At 45.0% G+C, this 15377-nt stretch overlaps 1 protein-coding gene across 4 annotated transcripts in view; it reads left to right on the forward strand.

The window, feature by feature from the left end:
* Positions 1-15377, forward strand: part of LOC102447587 (glypican-5-like) — a 749086-nt gene that overhangs the window by 21710 nt on the left and 711999 nt on the right. For all 4 annotated transcript variants that reach the window (XM_075937487.2, XM_089780880.1, XM_006125190.4 and 1 more), the window contains exon 2: positions 8596-8757. In XM_075937487.2, coding sequence (XP_075793602.2) covers positions 8596-8757 — 162 coding nt within the window. The remainder of the gene's footprint in view (positions 1-8595; positions 8758-15377) is intronic.

Raw genomic sequence — 15377 nt, forward strand, 5'->3', positions numbered from 1 at the left:
AACAAGGTCACTGCTTAAGCCCATGGTCACCAACCAGTAGATCGCGATCTACTGGTAGATCGGAGGCTCTAAGAGTAGCTCTTGAGCCCTCTTTGAACTGCGCGCCTGCGCAGTACATTTACATTAGATTTCCTCATTTGAGGAGCAGCTACTCACCGAGCAACAGCACAGGTGAGTAGCTGTGAGGAATGGTGGGATTTTTTTTAAAGTAGCAATATAAGGATTGGGGATAGCAAGTGATGGAGAGGAGGAGAAGAGAGAGGGCGGGGCTTCAAGGAAGGGGCGGGGCGGAAGATCTTGGCTTGGTCTGTCATTTAAAAAGTGATCTTGGGTGTAAAAAGGGTGGAGACCACTGCACTGGTGAAGTTTTTTCGAAAAAAGGCTACTTTTTTCGAAAAAAACCCTGAGTCTGGACACAGCCTAAATGTCTAACTAAACATTCTCTATTCACTTTATATATCATTTGTTCCAAGGATTAGTCTTTCCTTAGGCACTGGAAAATCCATGCCTTTATTCCTGGCTTAATTCATCTCTTCCCCAGCTCCTGCTCTGGACTCACACACAAAGGAGACTGAAGCAGGCAAAACTGTTTCATTTCAGATCTCTCACTCTTCCCATTGGCTCTCCTGGCTCCCTGCCAACATTTCTTGGATACCTACTGTTCTGAGTTTAACCCTTTATAGGCAATTTAATTAACTGAATGCTGGGATGTCTAGAAAAAAGAGCACCCTCCCGTCTATTACAAATGCCATTAGCCTATTGTGGTCCTGAAAAGCATAGAGAGAGAAAGGGAGATTTACTATGGTGCTGTAAGAAATAGTGTGTGTGATTTTTAAATAGATTAAATTATAGATTTGTGCTGTGGATACTGCAGGACATAGAAAAGCAAGAAAGAAACTAAACTTTTTTAGTTGATTTGTCCACAGTTCGGGGAATTTGTTTCATGATAAGTGTTATGGGTAAGTTACAGAAACAACATCTTAGTATTACAATAAATACTATGATGCTGTTTCTACTCACTTTGCTCATGACTCCTGTTGCAGTGCTTGTATCCGTGGAGGCCTGCTTCTCAACTGGAGTAAGTCGCTGTAACTCCATTGATGTTACATGAGATCTAGGGTTGGTAAGCCCTTCCCCATTCACAACCTTATCACAAATGAAACTTAAAAAACAATGAATGGTCCTGCAGCCCCTTACAGACTAACCAAAAATGTAGATAGTGTCACGAGCTTTCGTGGCAAAGCCCACTTCTTCAGATGAATGGGGCAAGGAGTCCAGAGGTACAAACAAACAGCAGAAAGAGAGGGCAGACGTCTTTTTCTCCCCATCCCCTTGGGAAGCAGTGTGAGCTGAGGGACTTGCTGTGGCTGCTGGCACAGAGTCTCTCAGCTCAGCTAAGCTGAGAGGCTCTGTGCTGGCAGCCAGCACATCCTTCAGCCCGTGCCACTTCCTCAGCAGGCTGAGGGATGCCACTTGGGTAGCAGCATGGGCTGAGGGATGTGCAGGCTGCAGGCACAGCTATATTGTTTGTGGGGGGGGGGGGTCTGTAAAATTGTAATAGATTGAAAAGGGGTCCGTAAGGGGTTCAAGGTTCTCCCCCACAGCTAATACTACATGAGAGAGAGCTGCCAAGCTTGCTATATGATAACAATATTGTTTTAAAAGTATCTTTAGGAGACTAAGGATCATATTGTGAATATTTTAATACTCTGTGTTCCATATCAAGTTCTTAACTTTCAGGTTGTTGCGCTGTTGCTTTTAAAGAATGCCTTTTACATCCTTTTGGTTCTGAATCAGCAAACCAAATCATTGGCCTCTCATAGGATTTTACTGAGTAAGCAATTCCAGAAGAAGCTTCTCTTGGGCTTCTCACAGCTTTCTTTAAGGAGACATAGATTCTCCCAGAGAGCCACATCCTCTAGTCTCTGCAAAAGCCTACAAGTTGTATAACCTACAGAAATGCCATGTTTCTGTTTTACAAGATGGGCACGGAGCTGGAACAAAGGGCTTTAGTTTCCAAACTCCAAACAGTGTGAATCTAAGCTTTTCAGGGGCTCTCCAAGCAGAAATTTAGAAAGATCTAAAGGAGCTAAGGGGCAGAGTCCAGCATCTGCACTTGTCCTTGTTGAACCTCACCAGATTTCTTGCGACCCAATCCTCCAAACTGTCTAAGTCACTCTGGACCCTATCTCTGCCCTCAAGCATATCTACCTCTTCCCCCTAGCTTAGTGTCATCTGCAAACTTGCTGAGGGTGCAATACATCCCCTCATCCAGGTCAGTAATAAAGATATTGAACAAAACCGGTCCTAGAACCAAACCTTGGGGTACTCCACTAGAAACCGACTGCCATCCTGACATCGAACTGTTGATCACTACCCACTGGGCCCGGCCTTCTAGCCAGCTTTCTATTCATCTCACCGTCCATTTTTCCAATTCACGTTCCCTTAACTTGCTGGCAAGAATATCGTGGGAGCCGTATTCTTTAAGGATCCCTTCCATGATTTTTCCAGGAACCGAGGTAAGACTGTAGTTCCCTGGATCGTTCTTCTTCCCTTTTTCAAAGATGGGCACTACATTTCCCTTTTTCCAATCATCCGGGATCTCTCCCGATCTCCACGACTTTTCAAAGATAATGGCCAAAGGCTCCTCAATGACATTTGCCAACTCCCTCAGTACCCTCGGATGCATTAAGTCAAACCCATGGACGTTCCCACCTATGAAACTCCCTATCAAATAGCCACAGTGGGGCCCCTGGGACATGGCTTGATTTCGCGAACGAAGATCTAGGAAGGAAATCCATGTCTTCTGCAGGCACACTGGTGGCTGACGAGGCCTATGCGGGACAGGCAGGTCCTGCCACAATGGCTGCAAATATAGGTCTGATCCGGGATAGGTGCTGAGGGGTCACGGTTCTTCTTCCTTCTCCTTTTGTCCTCCATACAGGCCTTGCGGGTATCTTCGTAGAAGGAGGTGGCCTGGTGGACTGTGTGCCGCCAGGAGTTGCAATCAGCTGCTTGTGTTGCCCACTGATGGTGATCGATACAACAAGCAGTGAGGGACTTCTTCTGGGAGTCTTTGTACTGCTTTCGTGGTGCCCCTATGTCGCGGTAGCCAGAGGACAGTTCCCCATACAGCACAATCTTGGGTAGGCGGTGGTTCTCCATCCTGGCGATGTGCCCTGCCCAGCGAAGCTGTATTTTGAGGACCATGGCCTCGATGCTGGTGATCTCCGCTAACTCGAGGACTTCAGTGTTGGCGACGAAGTCACTCCAATGAATATTGAGGATTGTGCGGAGGCAGCACTGATGGAAACGCTCGAGGAGACTCAAGTGACGACGGTACGTGACCCAGGACTCAGCGCCATACAAGAGAGTGGTCAACACAACAGCTTTGTAGACGCTGTCTCTTTTGAGGTTGCTGTTGTAGACGCTGTCTCTTTTGAGGTTGCTGTTGTTCCAGACACGTTTGTATAATCTGCCGAATGCACTATTTGCCTTGGCCAGCCTGTTATCGACTTCTTTGTCGATCTTGGCATCAGACGAGATCACGCACCCCAAGTAGCTGAACTGGTGGACAACTTTCAGTTCTGTTTGTTCAGTGAAGATGCTTGGTGGATTGTGCTCCTCGTGGGGTGCGGGCTGATGAAGAACTTCAGTCTTCTTCAGGCTGACTTCAAGACCAAAGATCTGAGCAGTTTTTGCGAAACAAGACGTAATTCGCTGCATAGCTGCCTCTGTGTGAGCAAGAAGGGCGGCATTGTCAGCAAACAGAAGCTCCCTGATCAGTTTCTCCATGGTCTTTGTGTGGGCCTGCAAACGCCTCAGATTGAACACGCTCCCGTTGAGACGAAAATGGATGTATACGCCATCAGCGTCATCGAGGTCCTCTGTGACCTGCTGGAGCATCATGCTGAACAAAATGGTAAACAGTGTGGGAGCAGGAACACAGCCCTGTTTCATGCCGTTTGCAATAGGGAAAGGCTGCGAGAGGTCGCTGCTATGTCTGACTTGTCCAAGCTAGTCTTCATGAAGCTGGATGATCATGGTGAGGAACTTTGGTGGGCAGCCTAGTTTTTCCAGGATTTTCCAAAGTCCCTGCCTGCTCACGGTGTCAAACGCTTTTGTCAGGTCCACAAAGGTGACGTACATTGCTTTGTTTTGCTCCCGGCACTTCTCCTGAATCTGCCTCAGGACAAACACCATGTCTGTGGTTCCCCGGTTGGCTCTGAAGCCACACTGTGTCTCTGGGACGTGATCTTCTGCTATCGTGGGTACCAGTCTATTTAGCAGTACTCTTGCGAGGATTTTGCTGGCGACGGACAGAAGTGTTATGCCGCGATAATTGGAACAGTCTGACTTCTCCCCTTTGTTCTTGTACAGGGTGATGATGACTGCGTCCTTGAGGTCATGAGGGAGTTTACCCTGCTCCCAGCAGCAGACGAAGAATTCATGGAGTTTGGTGTACAGTACTGGGCCTCCATTCTTCCATACCTAAGGAGGGATGCCATCAACTCCTGCAGCTTTACCACTCTTCAGCTGTTCAATGGCTTCCTTAGTCTCTTGTAATGTTGGTGCCACATCCAGTTCAGTTTTCACTGGTTGTTGTGGGATGCGGTCAATCGCTGGTTCTTGGACTGAGCGGCTAGCATTGAAGAGGGTGTAGAAGTGCTCAGACCAGCAGTTCAGGATAGAGTCCTTTTCGGTGAGCAGTTCTTTCCCGTCTGCACTCCGCAAGGGGCTCAGGATTTGGTACGAGGGGCCATATACCGTTTTTAGAACTTCGTAGAATCCCCTGTAGTCGCCAGTATCAGCACAAAGCTGAGTTCTTACTGCGAGGTTGGTCCATCACTCATTCTGAATCTCTCAAAGCTTGCGCTGGAAAGTGCTGCATTCTAGGCGGAAGGCTGCTTTTTTGTGCAGGCAGGATGGTTGGGCCAGGTGGGCCTGGTGTGCTGACCTCTTCTTTGACAGCAGCTCTTGGACTTCTAAGTTGTTCTCATCGAACCAATCCCTGTTCTTCTTCATGGAGAATCCGAGGATATCTTCAGATGTTTGCAGAACAATAGTTTTGATACGATCCCACAGCACTTCTGGAGCCGGAGGCGAGTCTGGTAGGCAGCTTGGTTCCTCTAGCCTGGATCGTAGGCTTTCCTGGAAAACCGCCTTGACCGCGGCAGACTGAAGGCTGCAGACTTTGAGCTTCTTCCTCGGGGCGTCACCTTTCCTTGGTTTGGGCTCAAAGTGGAAGCTGAGTTTGCAGCGGACAAGGCGGTGGTCTGTGTGACACTCAGCGCTGGGCATTACCCTGGTGTGAAAGACATCTTTTAGATCACGCTGGCGCACTAGGATGTAGTCTATGAGATGCCAGTGTTTTGACCGAGGGTGCATCCAGGTTGTCTTCAGACTGTCTTTCTGCTGGAAGATAGTGTTGGTAATGGAAAGCTGCTGTTCCGCGCAGAGTTTGAGTAACAAGCGTCCATTATCGTTGCAGCTGCCCACACCATGCCTTCCAAGTACGCCTTTCCAGGTTTCCGAGTCTCTGCCCACTCTGGCGTTGAAGTCGCCCAGGATGACAATCTTGTCATCAGCTGGAACATCCTGCAGAAGGCTGCGTAGGTCGGAATAAAACTTGTCTTTGTCAGCAGGGTCTGCCTGGAGAGTTGGAGCATACACACTAAACAGTGTGGTGTGTTGCTGGTCACGAAGTGGTAGACGCATTGAGATGATGCAGTCAGAGTGGCCGGTTGGCAGGCTTACAAGCTTGATAGCGATGGAGTCCCTGATCATGAAGCCGACACCTGAAAGGCGTCTCTCTGTCGCTGGTTTGCCTGACCAGTAGAGGGTGTAACCTGCGCCATGCTCTCTTAGACTGCCTTCCTCTGAAAAGCGGATTTCGCTGAGTGCAGCGATGTCAACATCCAGCCTATTGAATTCATGTGCAATTAAAGCGGATCATCGCTCAGGTCGAGTGCTGTCGGCTGAGTCTAACATGGTTCTGATGTTCCAGCATGCGAGTTTAAGTCCTTTCCCACCTTTTAAGGCGAGTGAGATGCGCCATTGATTCTTTGATATAGTTCGACCGCATATGGAGATGCCCGTTGGCCGCGGTAAGCCAACTGGGGGAGAAGGAGACGAGCTTTGTTTAGGCCACCTTTTCTAGGCCCCTCTCCATGTGGAGCAAGCAGTGCTGTACCTAAAAAAGGCTGCTTGGTCGCTCAGGGTGCTGCCGAGTGATGATGTTGTCTCCAGCTCATCATCAGACGACCACTAACGCCTGAGCCTCCTGCATGCAGGATTGAGACTGCGGCTGCCAGTGTCATCTTACACCTGCCGATTTCGCCCCTTTCCCATCGCTACAGGACTTAGTGAGATTGGGGGGGAGACCTGTCTTTATGCACAGAAAGCCCATAAGGTTGGCAACAACATCAGTACCCAAATCATCTGAGGAGACAAAGGGGAAGAAGAGAAGGACAACAACTCTGATAATGAAGAATCACCAGAACACAACTACTCATCTTCCCCTAATGAAGTAGTAATATCTATAGCTACGATGGTCCCTCATGAATACAAACAGTTATTCCTAATGTGTAAGCATATTAAAAACTTACTTACATGCTAATAAAAATACCAGAGGCCACGGTAGCTCTGGTCTTAGGGTATGATATGTGTTGGGCCTACAAAGCCTACAGCTGGGTTTGCCCTTGGCTACAAGTTCATGACTGTCTCAGAATCAGAACTAGAACCAAGGCCATAGAATTCAGCTGTTTCTTTATACGGCTTGAGCTTTGGGTGTCCAGAAACAGGCAACTCCTCTCCTCATCGTGGACTGCAAAACACTGGGTTTTTGTATAGCCGGATGTGAGAATGTTGCATTTACCTGTCCCTAGATATTCTCCAGGAGATCCACTTCATATATATTTTTCTAAAAGTCCATTCTTGTCTGGAACATTTTCAGTGTAGTCCTTTACACTCCTAGTGCTTCCTTCACAGCTGTCCCCTAGAGAGGTTACGTGCAGTCCTGGCCCACAATATTATATGAACTTCACATTTAATATAGCAGAGCTCAAAGGTACTTAATCTTAATTCAATAAAGTCTCCCAAGGATATGCAGGAAATTGCCATATCTATCACACCTTACAACTAAAATCAATCACAATAGCCAAATCCCTAATGGACTTGATGGAGTCTCTGGCACTTCTCCCTTTTGAGGTCAAAAGTCTGCTTGGGATATTTATTCCTAGATATTTCTTAATTTCATAGAGGTTTTTTTTGGGGGGGGGGGGCAGGGGAGAGTAAAAGAAAGGAAGAGTCAGTGTTGAGAGGTTGTTTTGATTTTTGTTTTTTAAAAGGAAGATTTTGCAACATTTTCTAAAAGTGGTTGCACTCAGGATTTGCCCACCCTCTGGAAGTTTTATTTTTACATTGAAAGAAAATGTCTTTAACTCCTAAGGCCACTCATTTTAGGCAGTTTTTCTTCAAGAGACTTTCTTAACCTTTAATTAAAAATTGCATACTCAAGAAGAGTATGCACTCTTTCTTTTAAACCTTTTGTCTTTGCACAAGTATTTTCTCGGTGTGTTCAGTTACTTCTCTTTTCTCCATTCTTCGTGATAGTTTCTGGGGGGTTTTCCTCTAAATCATCAGGATATTTGATTATGTTCCACAATCTTTCCTTTTATTGGACTTTGACTTTTGCTATCACTGTGGAAAAAATACTGTGAAAACTTCTGAATATCCATCCTGACTGTATAGAGTATGAATTCCATAATCAGGAATACTGAAGTTCCATAAAAAACACAAGAATATTCAGAGAGGTATCATCCAGAAGAACCTGTAATTTTATACAAAATCTGATGACTCAGGTTTTCTCTGTGGTTACAAAGCAAATGTGACTTCAGTTCCATTGCATTGTAAAGTAGGGAAGGATTTAAAGTTACATTTTATTTAAATAAAACTTTCCCAAAATATTTTTTTGTTAGTAAGGAGAATTTTCAATATAAGATTGTGATTAAAAATAGGTAATCTTGTTTATATTACAGTAGCACCTATAGGCCACAGAACTCCTAGCGGAGTTTGACACGTGCATTTCACACTTCTGGGCTAATGCTTTGTGTTCCATGGTTTCCATTGGAAATGCTGCTCCTTTAAATGTAGTGGGTTTAAGGTATCGCTAGCATATCATTTGGCTCTCAATATTTTAGACCAGGTGATATTTATGCTTATTGTTTATTCTATTGTTATGTCTTGTTTTTATTTATTTATTTTACTGCTTTATCCTGACATTCGGCATTGACCAGTGATGGAATCTCTGACAAGCAGGGTCAGAGTGATATGGAATAGAGTGGGAATCACAATGGCATTATGAAGATATCCAGACCTAGTTGACACTGACATAAAATATAAATTATAGCTAACTAAAATATAAATTATCATCAGTGTAACCTCAATTTCAATGTTCGTTCCTGACGGTTTTTGTCTATTGTAGGACATCCCCTTAGGTTATTAATCTGACTATAAAAGAAATGTTTTCTTTGACTTTGTATTTATTTAGAAGGTCGTTTTAATTTTTAAATTTCTGGTTTTATTTTTCAAAAGAATCGGATTTGCAGATTTGTCAACACAGAGCACCAACCTGTTGCACGAAAAAGATGGAAGAAAGTTACCAGACAGCTGTTCGGAGAGAAAGGACTCAGACCATCCAGGCCTTGAACTTTGAATTGAAATATATGATAGTTGGTCATATCACAGCTTTTCAAGGTAGGAAACACATGAAACTTAATGACCCAACAAAATAAGAGTTCAAAAGTTGTAGAAAATATATTGATTCTACTGTACAATTGTGGGCAAGCTTTTCTCGCTTGTTTTTATTATTTTTGCAAGAAACTAGGTCATGGTTTGTGCCTCAGTTCTAAAGATTTGATTCAGGAAAACATCCCTATTTGGGAGAACACTTGGGTATGTGTGTTATTTTAAGTGTTTGCTTAAATTCTCTATTAACTAGAAATAGATTTAATCACATGCCTAAGTATTTAACTGATCTAAGGCCTACCTTCTAGGTTTATAAAAAGACTCAGACTGGGACTTTCAAAGGCATACATAGAGATAGGTACTAAGACCTGAAAAAGAGCTCGGTAGCTCAAAAGTTTGTCTCTTTCACAACATCGGTACAATAAAAGATATTACCTCACCCATTTTGTGTGTCTAATATCCTGGAACCAACATAGGTACAACAATACTGCAAGCATTTGTATCTATATTCTCCCAATCAATGCCAAGGAATGTAGAAGTCCAGAAAGCAGAATAAAATGATTTTCTTCCTGGATGTTAAAGAGTGGGCACTATCACTGATGCAGTTCAGAGAGAGAACTATAATTAACTAATGCCTTAAAATGTTTCACAAACAATGAAGTCTCTTGAAGCCTGATCTCTTCTTGAAGAGTCGTGGCACACATGGTGAATGTGAATGCATAGAAGAATAGATACTTGAAAGATTATCTTCCAGGCTCTACATTATCATGATGATAATGGGTAGAATTGCCTTTCTTCAAGTGATTGCTACGTTTGGGCTAGTGTCTTCTAGACACAGTATTACTAAGGTAAATCAAATGCTTGTGTAGGACTTTATACTGCAAACTGCTGAGAATTCTGCAGACAGTCCAACAAAATACTTAAACACAGGATTCACTTTAAACAGGTGAGTGGGCCCATTGATTTCTATGCTTAAAAACAAGCCATACTTAAGTGCTCTGTTTCTGAGCACTCAGCACCTTTCAGGATTAAGCCTTTAAGAGAACTTAAAATATACCAAATTAGATCAGGATTAATTTGATTAATATAATTAGCATTGTCGTGTATACTGGGCATTGCCAGCAGGTTTGTAGATCTCTTGTCTAGATACAGCCTTTGGGTGGGGAAAGAGAATTTAAAAGAAATAAAAAAATTGTAAACCTCTTAAAGCAGTTGTTTTCAGCCTATGGTCTGTGAATTCCAGGGGATCAACATGTTGTCTGAAATTTTCCAAGAGGTCTGTTCTCCATCTGAAAATTTTTAGGGATCTGAAAATTAAAAAGCTTGAAAACCTCTGTTTTAAAGTATAATCATAAAACATGCTGACAGCTTAAAAAGAGTCAAATTATAAACTAAAAGTTTGCCTTTACTTTTTTAGATGTTACTAGTTGAAGAAAGGTGAGAGCAGGAGGGGGACACCATGAGAGACATGGCATTTTGCTTTATTTCACAGTTAGTCTTGGAAAATTCTTCAGTATTCCACATGGCTTTAAAATCCAGTAGCAAGGCCCTTTTGAGCAGCACTGTAGTAAAGCAGGGAAATACGTCGGCATTGTTGAATGCTGGTGAGTGATTCAAGTGATCTTTCAGTATCGTTATGGAATAAAGATAAGGTCAGAATAGATTAACCTGTAACCCCCTTAGGTCAAGTCAGCAGCTTTATTCCCTGATGCTGATGAAGCCTTTTAAGGAAGGCAAAAGAGTCTGTTGGCATTTCAAGAAGCTTAAATTTACAAGTGTTTCTTAGAATTGGGCAAATACATTGTTTATTGTAAGTTATGGACTGTTTTCTGTCTAGGTTATATGAAAACTCTGATAATATAACTTTACCTTGTTAGATTGAGAGCTTCATTTTCTCTTTACGCTTTCCTTAGTTTTGTGCAAACATTGCTTTCTTCAGCTGATGCTGTATAAACATTCTGTTGCTAAGAGTGGTATCATATGAGACACTTACTGAGAGAGATCTTTGTATTGTTTCTTTTTGTCCATTTTGTTTTGCTGCTGTTTTGTGTTATTATAAAAAGTGAGGGCTGCAGACAGATGAATCAACATATTCTCAACAAACCTTGTTTTAAAGGGCCTTATGCTTTGTGCAGTAGGGGCAATAGAACATCATTCAAGCTTAGCTAGAGTTGCCACTTATCTAGTGGCTTATTGCTGAGGACATCTGCTATTTGTGTGATTTTCTTTGTCTTCTTTCTTCTCCCCCTTTTAGAGGGTAGCTTCTGTGTTGGTCTTGTTGCCTACCGTTGTGGGAGTGTATGATACCATCTGAGGCTTATTTTTTCCCCAAGTCAAAGCCATTGGCTACGTCTAGATTGCATCCCTTTTTCGTAAAAGGGATGCAAATTAGACGTATTGCAATTGCTAATCAAGCGGGGATTTAAATCTCCCCCGCTTCATTAGCATAAAAATGGCTGCCGCTTTTTTTCGGCATGGAGCTTTGCCGGAAAAAAGTGCCAGTCTAGATGCGGATCTTTCGGAAAATAAAGCCTTTTCCGAAAGATCCCTTATCCCTCTTAAAATAAAGGATAAGGGATCTTTTGGAAAAGACTTTATTTTCCGAAAGATCCGCGTCTAGACTGGCGCTTTTTTCCGGCAATGCTCCGTGCTGAAAAAAGTGGCAGCCATTTTTATGCTAATGAAGCGGGGAAGATTTAATTCCCCGCTTCATTAGCAATTGCGATACGTTTAATTTGCATCCCTTTTATGAAAAAGGGATGCAGTCTAGACGTAGCCATTGTGTTATGCACACTTTGTCAGTATGTGATTCTTAAAACTATAATATGGCTTTTAGGATGGGATTTTAAGAGGGTTCAGTTTTGGCATAACTTGGCTCCTGTTGGAGTCAGTGGCAGCTGGACTTTGATGTGAGACTAGTTGGGCCAGTGCTGTGGACATATACGAGTAAGATACTAAAGAGATGGGTTAACATGAGAAAAATGCATTCTAAAAATTCTCCCATATGGGCAATGTTGTTTCTCTTTTTACTGTTTGGAGGCTAGATCCCATTTACTTAGATGGGGCCATAAGAGTATGTCTACACTGGTGACTTATTTCAAAATAACTCCCCTTATTTGGAAATAACGAGGCGAGCGTCCACACTACCAATCCTGTTATTTTGAATAGGCTTGTTATTTCAAAATAATAACTCCTGCTTGTGAAGAGGAATAAGCTTATTTCAAAATAGTTATTTTGGGAGTTATCATTTCTAAATAACTTAGTTTGAAATAATCTTGTGGTGTAGACACAGCCTAACTGAGCTATAAGAATATTAGTAGGAAGGCTTGTGTATTTGATTAGAGAAGATTATGATGTAAGTAAGGCAATTTGAATAGGGTTCAACTGAGTGCTCTCTGACATGCATGTGAACCCCAAAAGACTGTTTTGAACGGAGGAGACTTCATTTTATTTTTAATTTAAAAAAGGTATTATTCTGCAGTCAAAGCTGGACTCTAACTATATTTAGGAGCTGCCAGAGTAATGCAAAATGATTAGTGTATAAAACTCAATTAAATGTATTACATCTGTGGACTGTCTTGTTATGTTTGGATAAGTGCCAGTTTCAGACCTATGGACAACTTTAGCACAACTGCCAAATCTCTTTTTTCTTTTAATTTTGCAATATTAGCAAAACTGTGCTAGTGCAAACACTTAATAAATCAAGCATTCACAGTTTGCAACTGTCTTCGTGTAAGTTCCTGGCTGTTACATTACTGCTTCAGCACCTGACTTGAACAGGAAAAGGGACCACTTGGCACTGGCTACAGTTTTGGTAATGTTGGGAATGGATGTTGGTAGGTTGATTTCAGTTGGCTGATTGGATCCTGAGAATCTCCACCAGCAACTGGGTTCTACACTATGAAAGAGCCCTGTCCTCTAAATCGGGCATTGAGCATCTTTGATGCAAAATCAAAAAGTCTTGGTGTATTTGGCATATTGTGTATAGTCAGGCTCCCTTGTAAAGATTTCATGGGCTATTATTTAACATGTTCTGTCAGGTAAAAATCTAAAAGCCACAACCATTGTACAGACATATTGTTAACGACAGTCCCAGCCACAGTCCTTGCGAGCCTAAAGACAAGACAAGGTGGCTAGGGCAAGGGAGTAGGCAGAGTACATAAACAGTGTAATAAATAGAATAGAGTGTTTTACAGGTCTTCGATGGTCAGATTTAGTGCTAAGGACACAAACGTCCTAGCCACTATCACGTTGTTCTTCACTATATGCAGCATAGGAAAGATGAGTCGGTCCCACTCCTCAACCCCACTGTCCAGCAGTCCCTCAGTGCCCGGCCTGGGATGACCAACTAATCCTTTTTTTCCCCTTTTTGAATTGAATAGAATCTAAAATGCAACCTTATCACTAACAAAACCTTTCCATCTTGAATTCATTTTGATAGCACAAAATCCTTACTTCACCTAAGAGGGCCTTTCTCTAGCTTTTCTGATCACAAGTCAAGAGCTGAACTGCTGTAGGTTAAAGTGTAACAGATTAATTTGCTTTTGGTGATATTGCATATTTGACACCTACCCTGCCAGGTTCTCTTCCCCCTACCCTCCACACTGGCCACATTCCTCACTGGGAGAGTTCCAAACAAGGAGACTTTGATTCATTGTTAATGGATTAAAAATGGCGCTAGTGTGGAGACTGAAAGTTGCTGTCAGAAGAGGTATCAATAATCTGACAATAAAGCTTTGTTGCTGCAGACAGCAGAGAGAAACCCAACTTCCCTCCTCAGTGACTTTTTCAATGGAGCGTTAACAGGTGCTTTGTATGGACATACAGAAGCCTGGCTCTGATCTTGTCATTTTATGCTGAGGCTAATTTGCAGTAATAAGAATCCAACTGCTAGTAATTTATTCATTTGACTGATATTCTCTGGGGAAAGGCAGTGTTTAACCCAAAACAAGTTAGATCTAAGGCAGGACTAGGTAACATATGGTGCTGAGAAAAGCCATCTGCAGACGCTGTGTGCCTGGGGGAAAGGGGTGAGGCTTCTCACATTGCTCTCACCCCAGGCAAAATCTTGCAGCTCCCATTGGCTGGTTTCCTTCCGGGGTCACAAGTTCAGTTCAGAGCAGTACACATGGTCCCTACAGCTGCTATGAGCACGTGCAGGGGCATGGAAGGCAGGCACCCTGGCTAGGGAACTTGCTGGGCTGCTGACTGGTAAGCGCCTCCCAGCCAGAGCTTGCCTCTGGCACCTCAACCCCTTCATCCCTCCAACCCTCTGCCTTCCTCCTGCCCCTTACCTCACATAACCCAAACTCTGTGCATCCCTATTCCTGCACCCACACCCCCTCCCAAACCCTGTAACCTCTTCTACATCCTTCCAGGTCACAACCCCCTCCCAGACATTGTACCCCAGAATCCTACCCCTCCAGCCACAACCCAAATCCCTGCACCCCTTCCTGCATTCCTGCCCCAGGTCACAAACCCCTCCCAGACCCTGCACTCCCTCCTGCATCCCTCCTCCATGTCAGAATCCTCTTCTGGACCTTGCACCATCTCTGCACCCAACCCCTGCCCCAGGTCACAACCACCTCTTTTCACCCAAACTCTCTCCTGCACCCCAATCCTTTACCACAAACTCTCTTCTGAACCTAGCCTCCATCCCACACCCTGCACCTCCTCCATTAATATCATAGAAGAGTGTGGCCGTTGCCACTTACAAATTCTTGGAGACATACGAAATGGGAAATGACTACCTAGGAAGGAGTACAGGCAGTCCCCGACTTACGCGGATCCGACTTACGTCGGATCCGCACTTATGAACGGAGCTTTCTCGCCCCGGAAGTCGGGGCGAGAAAGCCCCGTTCGTAAGCTGCTCCGGTGCCCCTGGTCTGCTGGAGACCGTCTCCAGCAGACCAGGGGCACCGGGCGGGTTCCCGCGCTTCTGAGGCTTTGCCAGAGCAAAGCCTCGGAAGCGCGGGAACCACTGCTGCTGCCACTTGGGTGCCGGTGCCTGTGGTCTGCTGGGGACCGTCCCCAGCAGACCACAGGCACCGGGACCCAAGCGGCAGCAGCGGGCGGGTTCCTGCGCTTCTGAGGCTTTGCCAGAGCAAAGCCTCAGAAGCGCGGGAACCCCCGCTGCTGCCGCATGAGACCCGGTGCCTGTGGTCTGCTGGGGACGGTCCCCAGCAGACCACAGGCACCCGGACTGAAGCCGCAGCCGCGGGGGGGTCCCGCGCCTCTGAGGCTTTGCCAGAGCAAAGCCTCAGAGGCGCGGGGAACCGCCGCTGCTGCCGCTTCAGTCAAAGCGGCAGCAGCGGCGGTTCCCTGCGCCTCTGAGGCTTTGCTCTGGCAAAGCCTCAGAGGCGCGGGACCCCCCCGCGGCTGCGGCTTCAGTCAGGGTGCCTGTGGTCTGCTGGGGACCGTCCCCAGCAGACCACAGGCACCCAGACTGGAGCGGCAGCCGCGGGGGGTCCCGCGCCTCAGAGGCTTTGCCAGAGCAAAGCCTCAGAGGCGCGGCACCCCGCTGCCGCTGCGGCTCTGCTCCCCGTGTCCCTGGTCTGCTGGGGGGGGGGGGGTGCAGCTAGTGTGCTCCCCCCCCCCCAGCAGACCAGGCTTTTGTTTTGGACTCTGGG

This window comes from Pelodiscus sinensis, chromosome 10 (genome assembly GCF_052426305.1).
Source record: "Pelodiscus sinensis isolate ZL-2025 chromosome 10, ASM5242630v1, whole genome shotgun sequence".
In the NCBI taxonomy this organism is placed as follows: Eukaryota; Metazoa; Chordata; order Testudines; family Trionychidae; genus Pelodiscus; species Pelodiscus sinensis.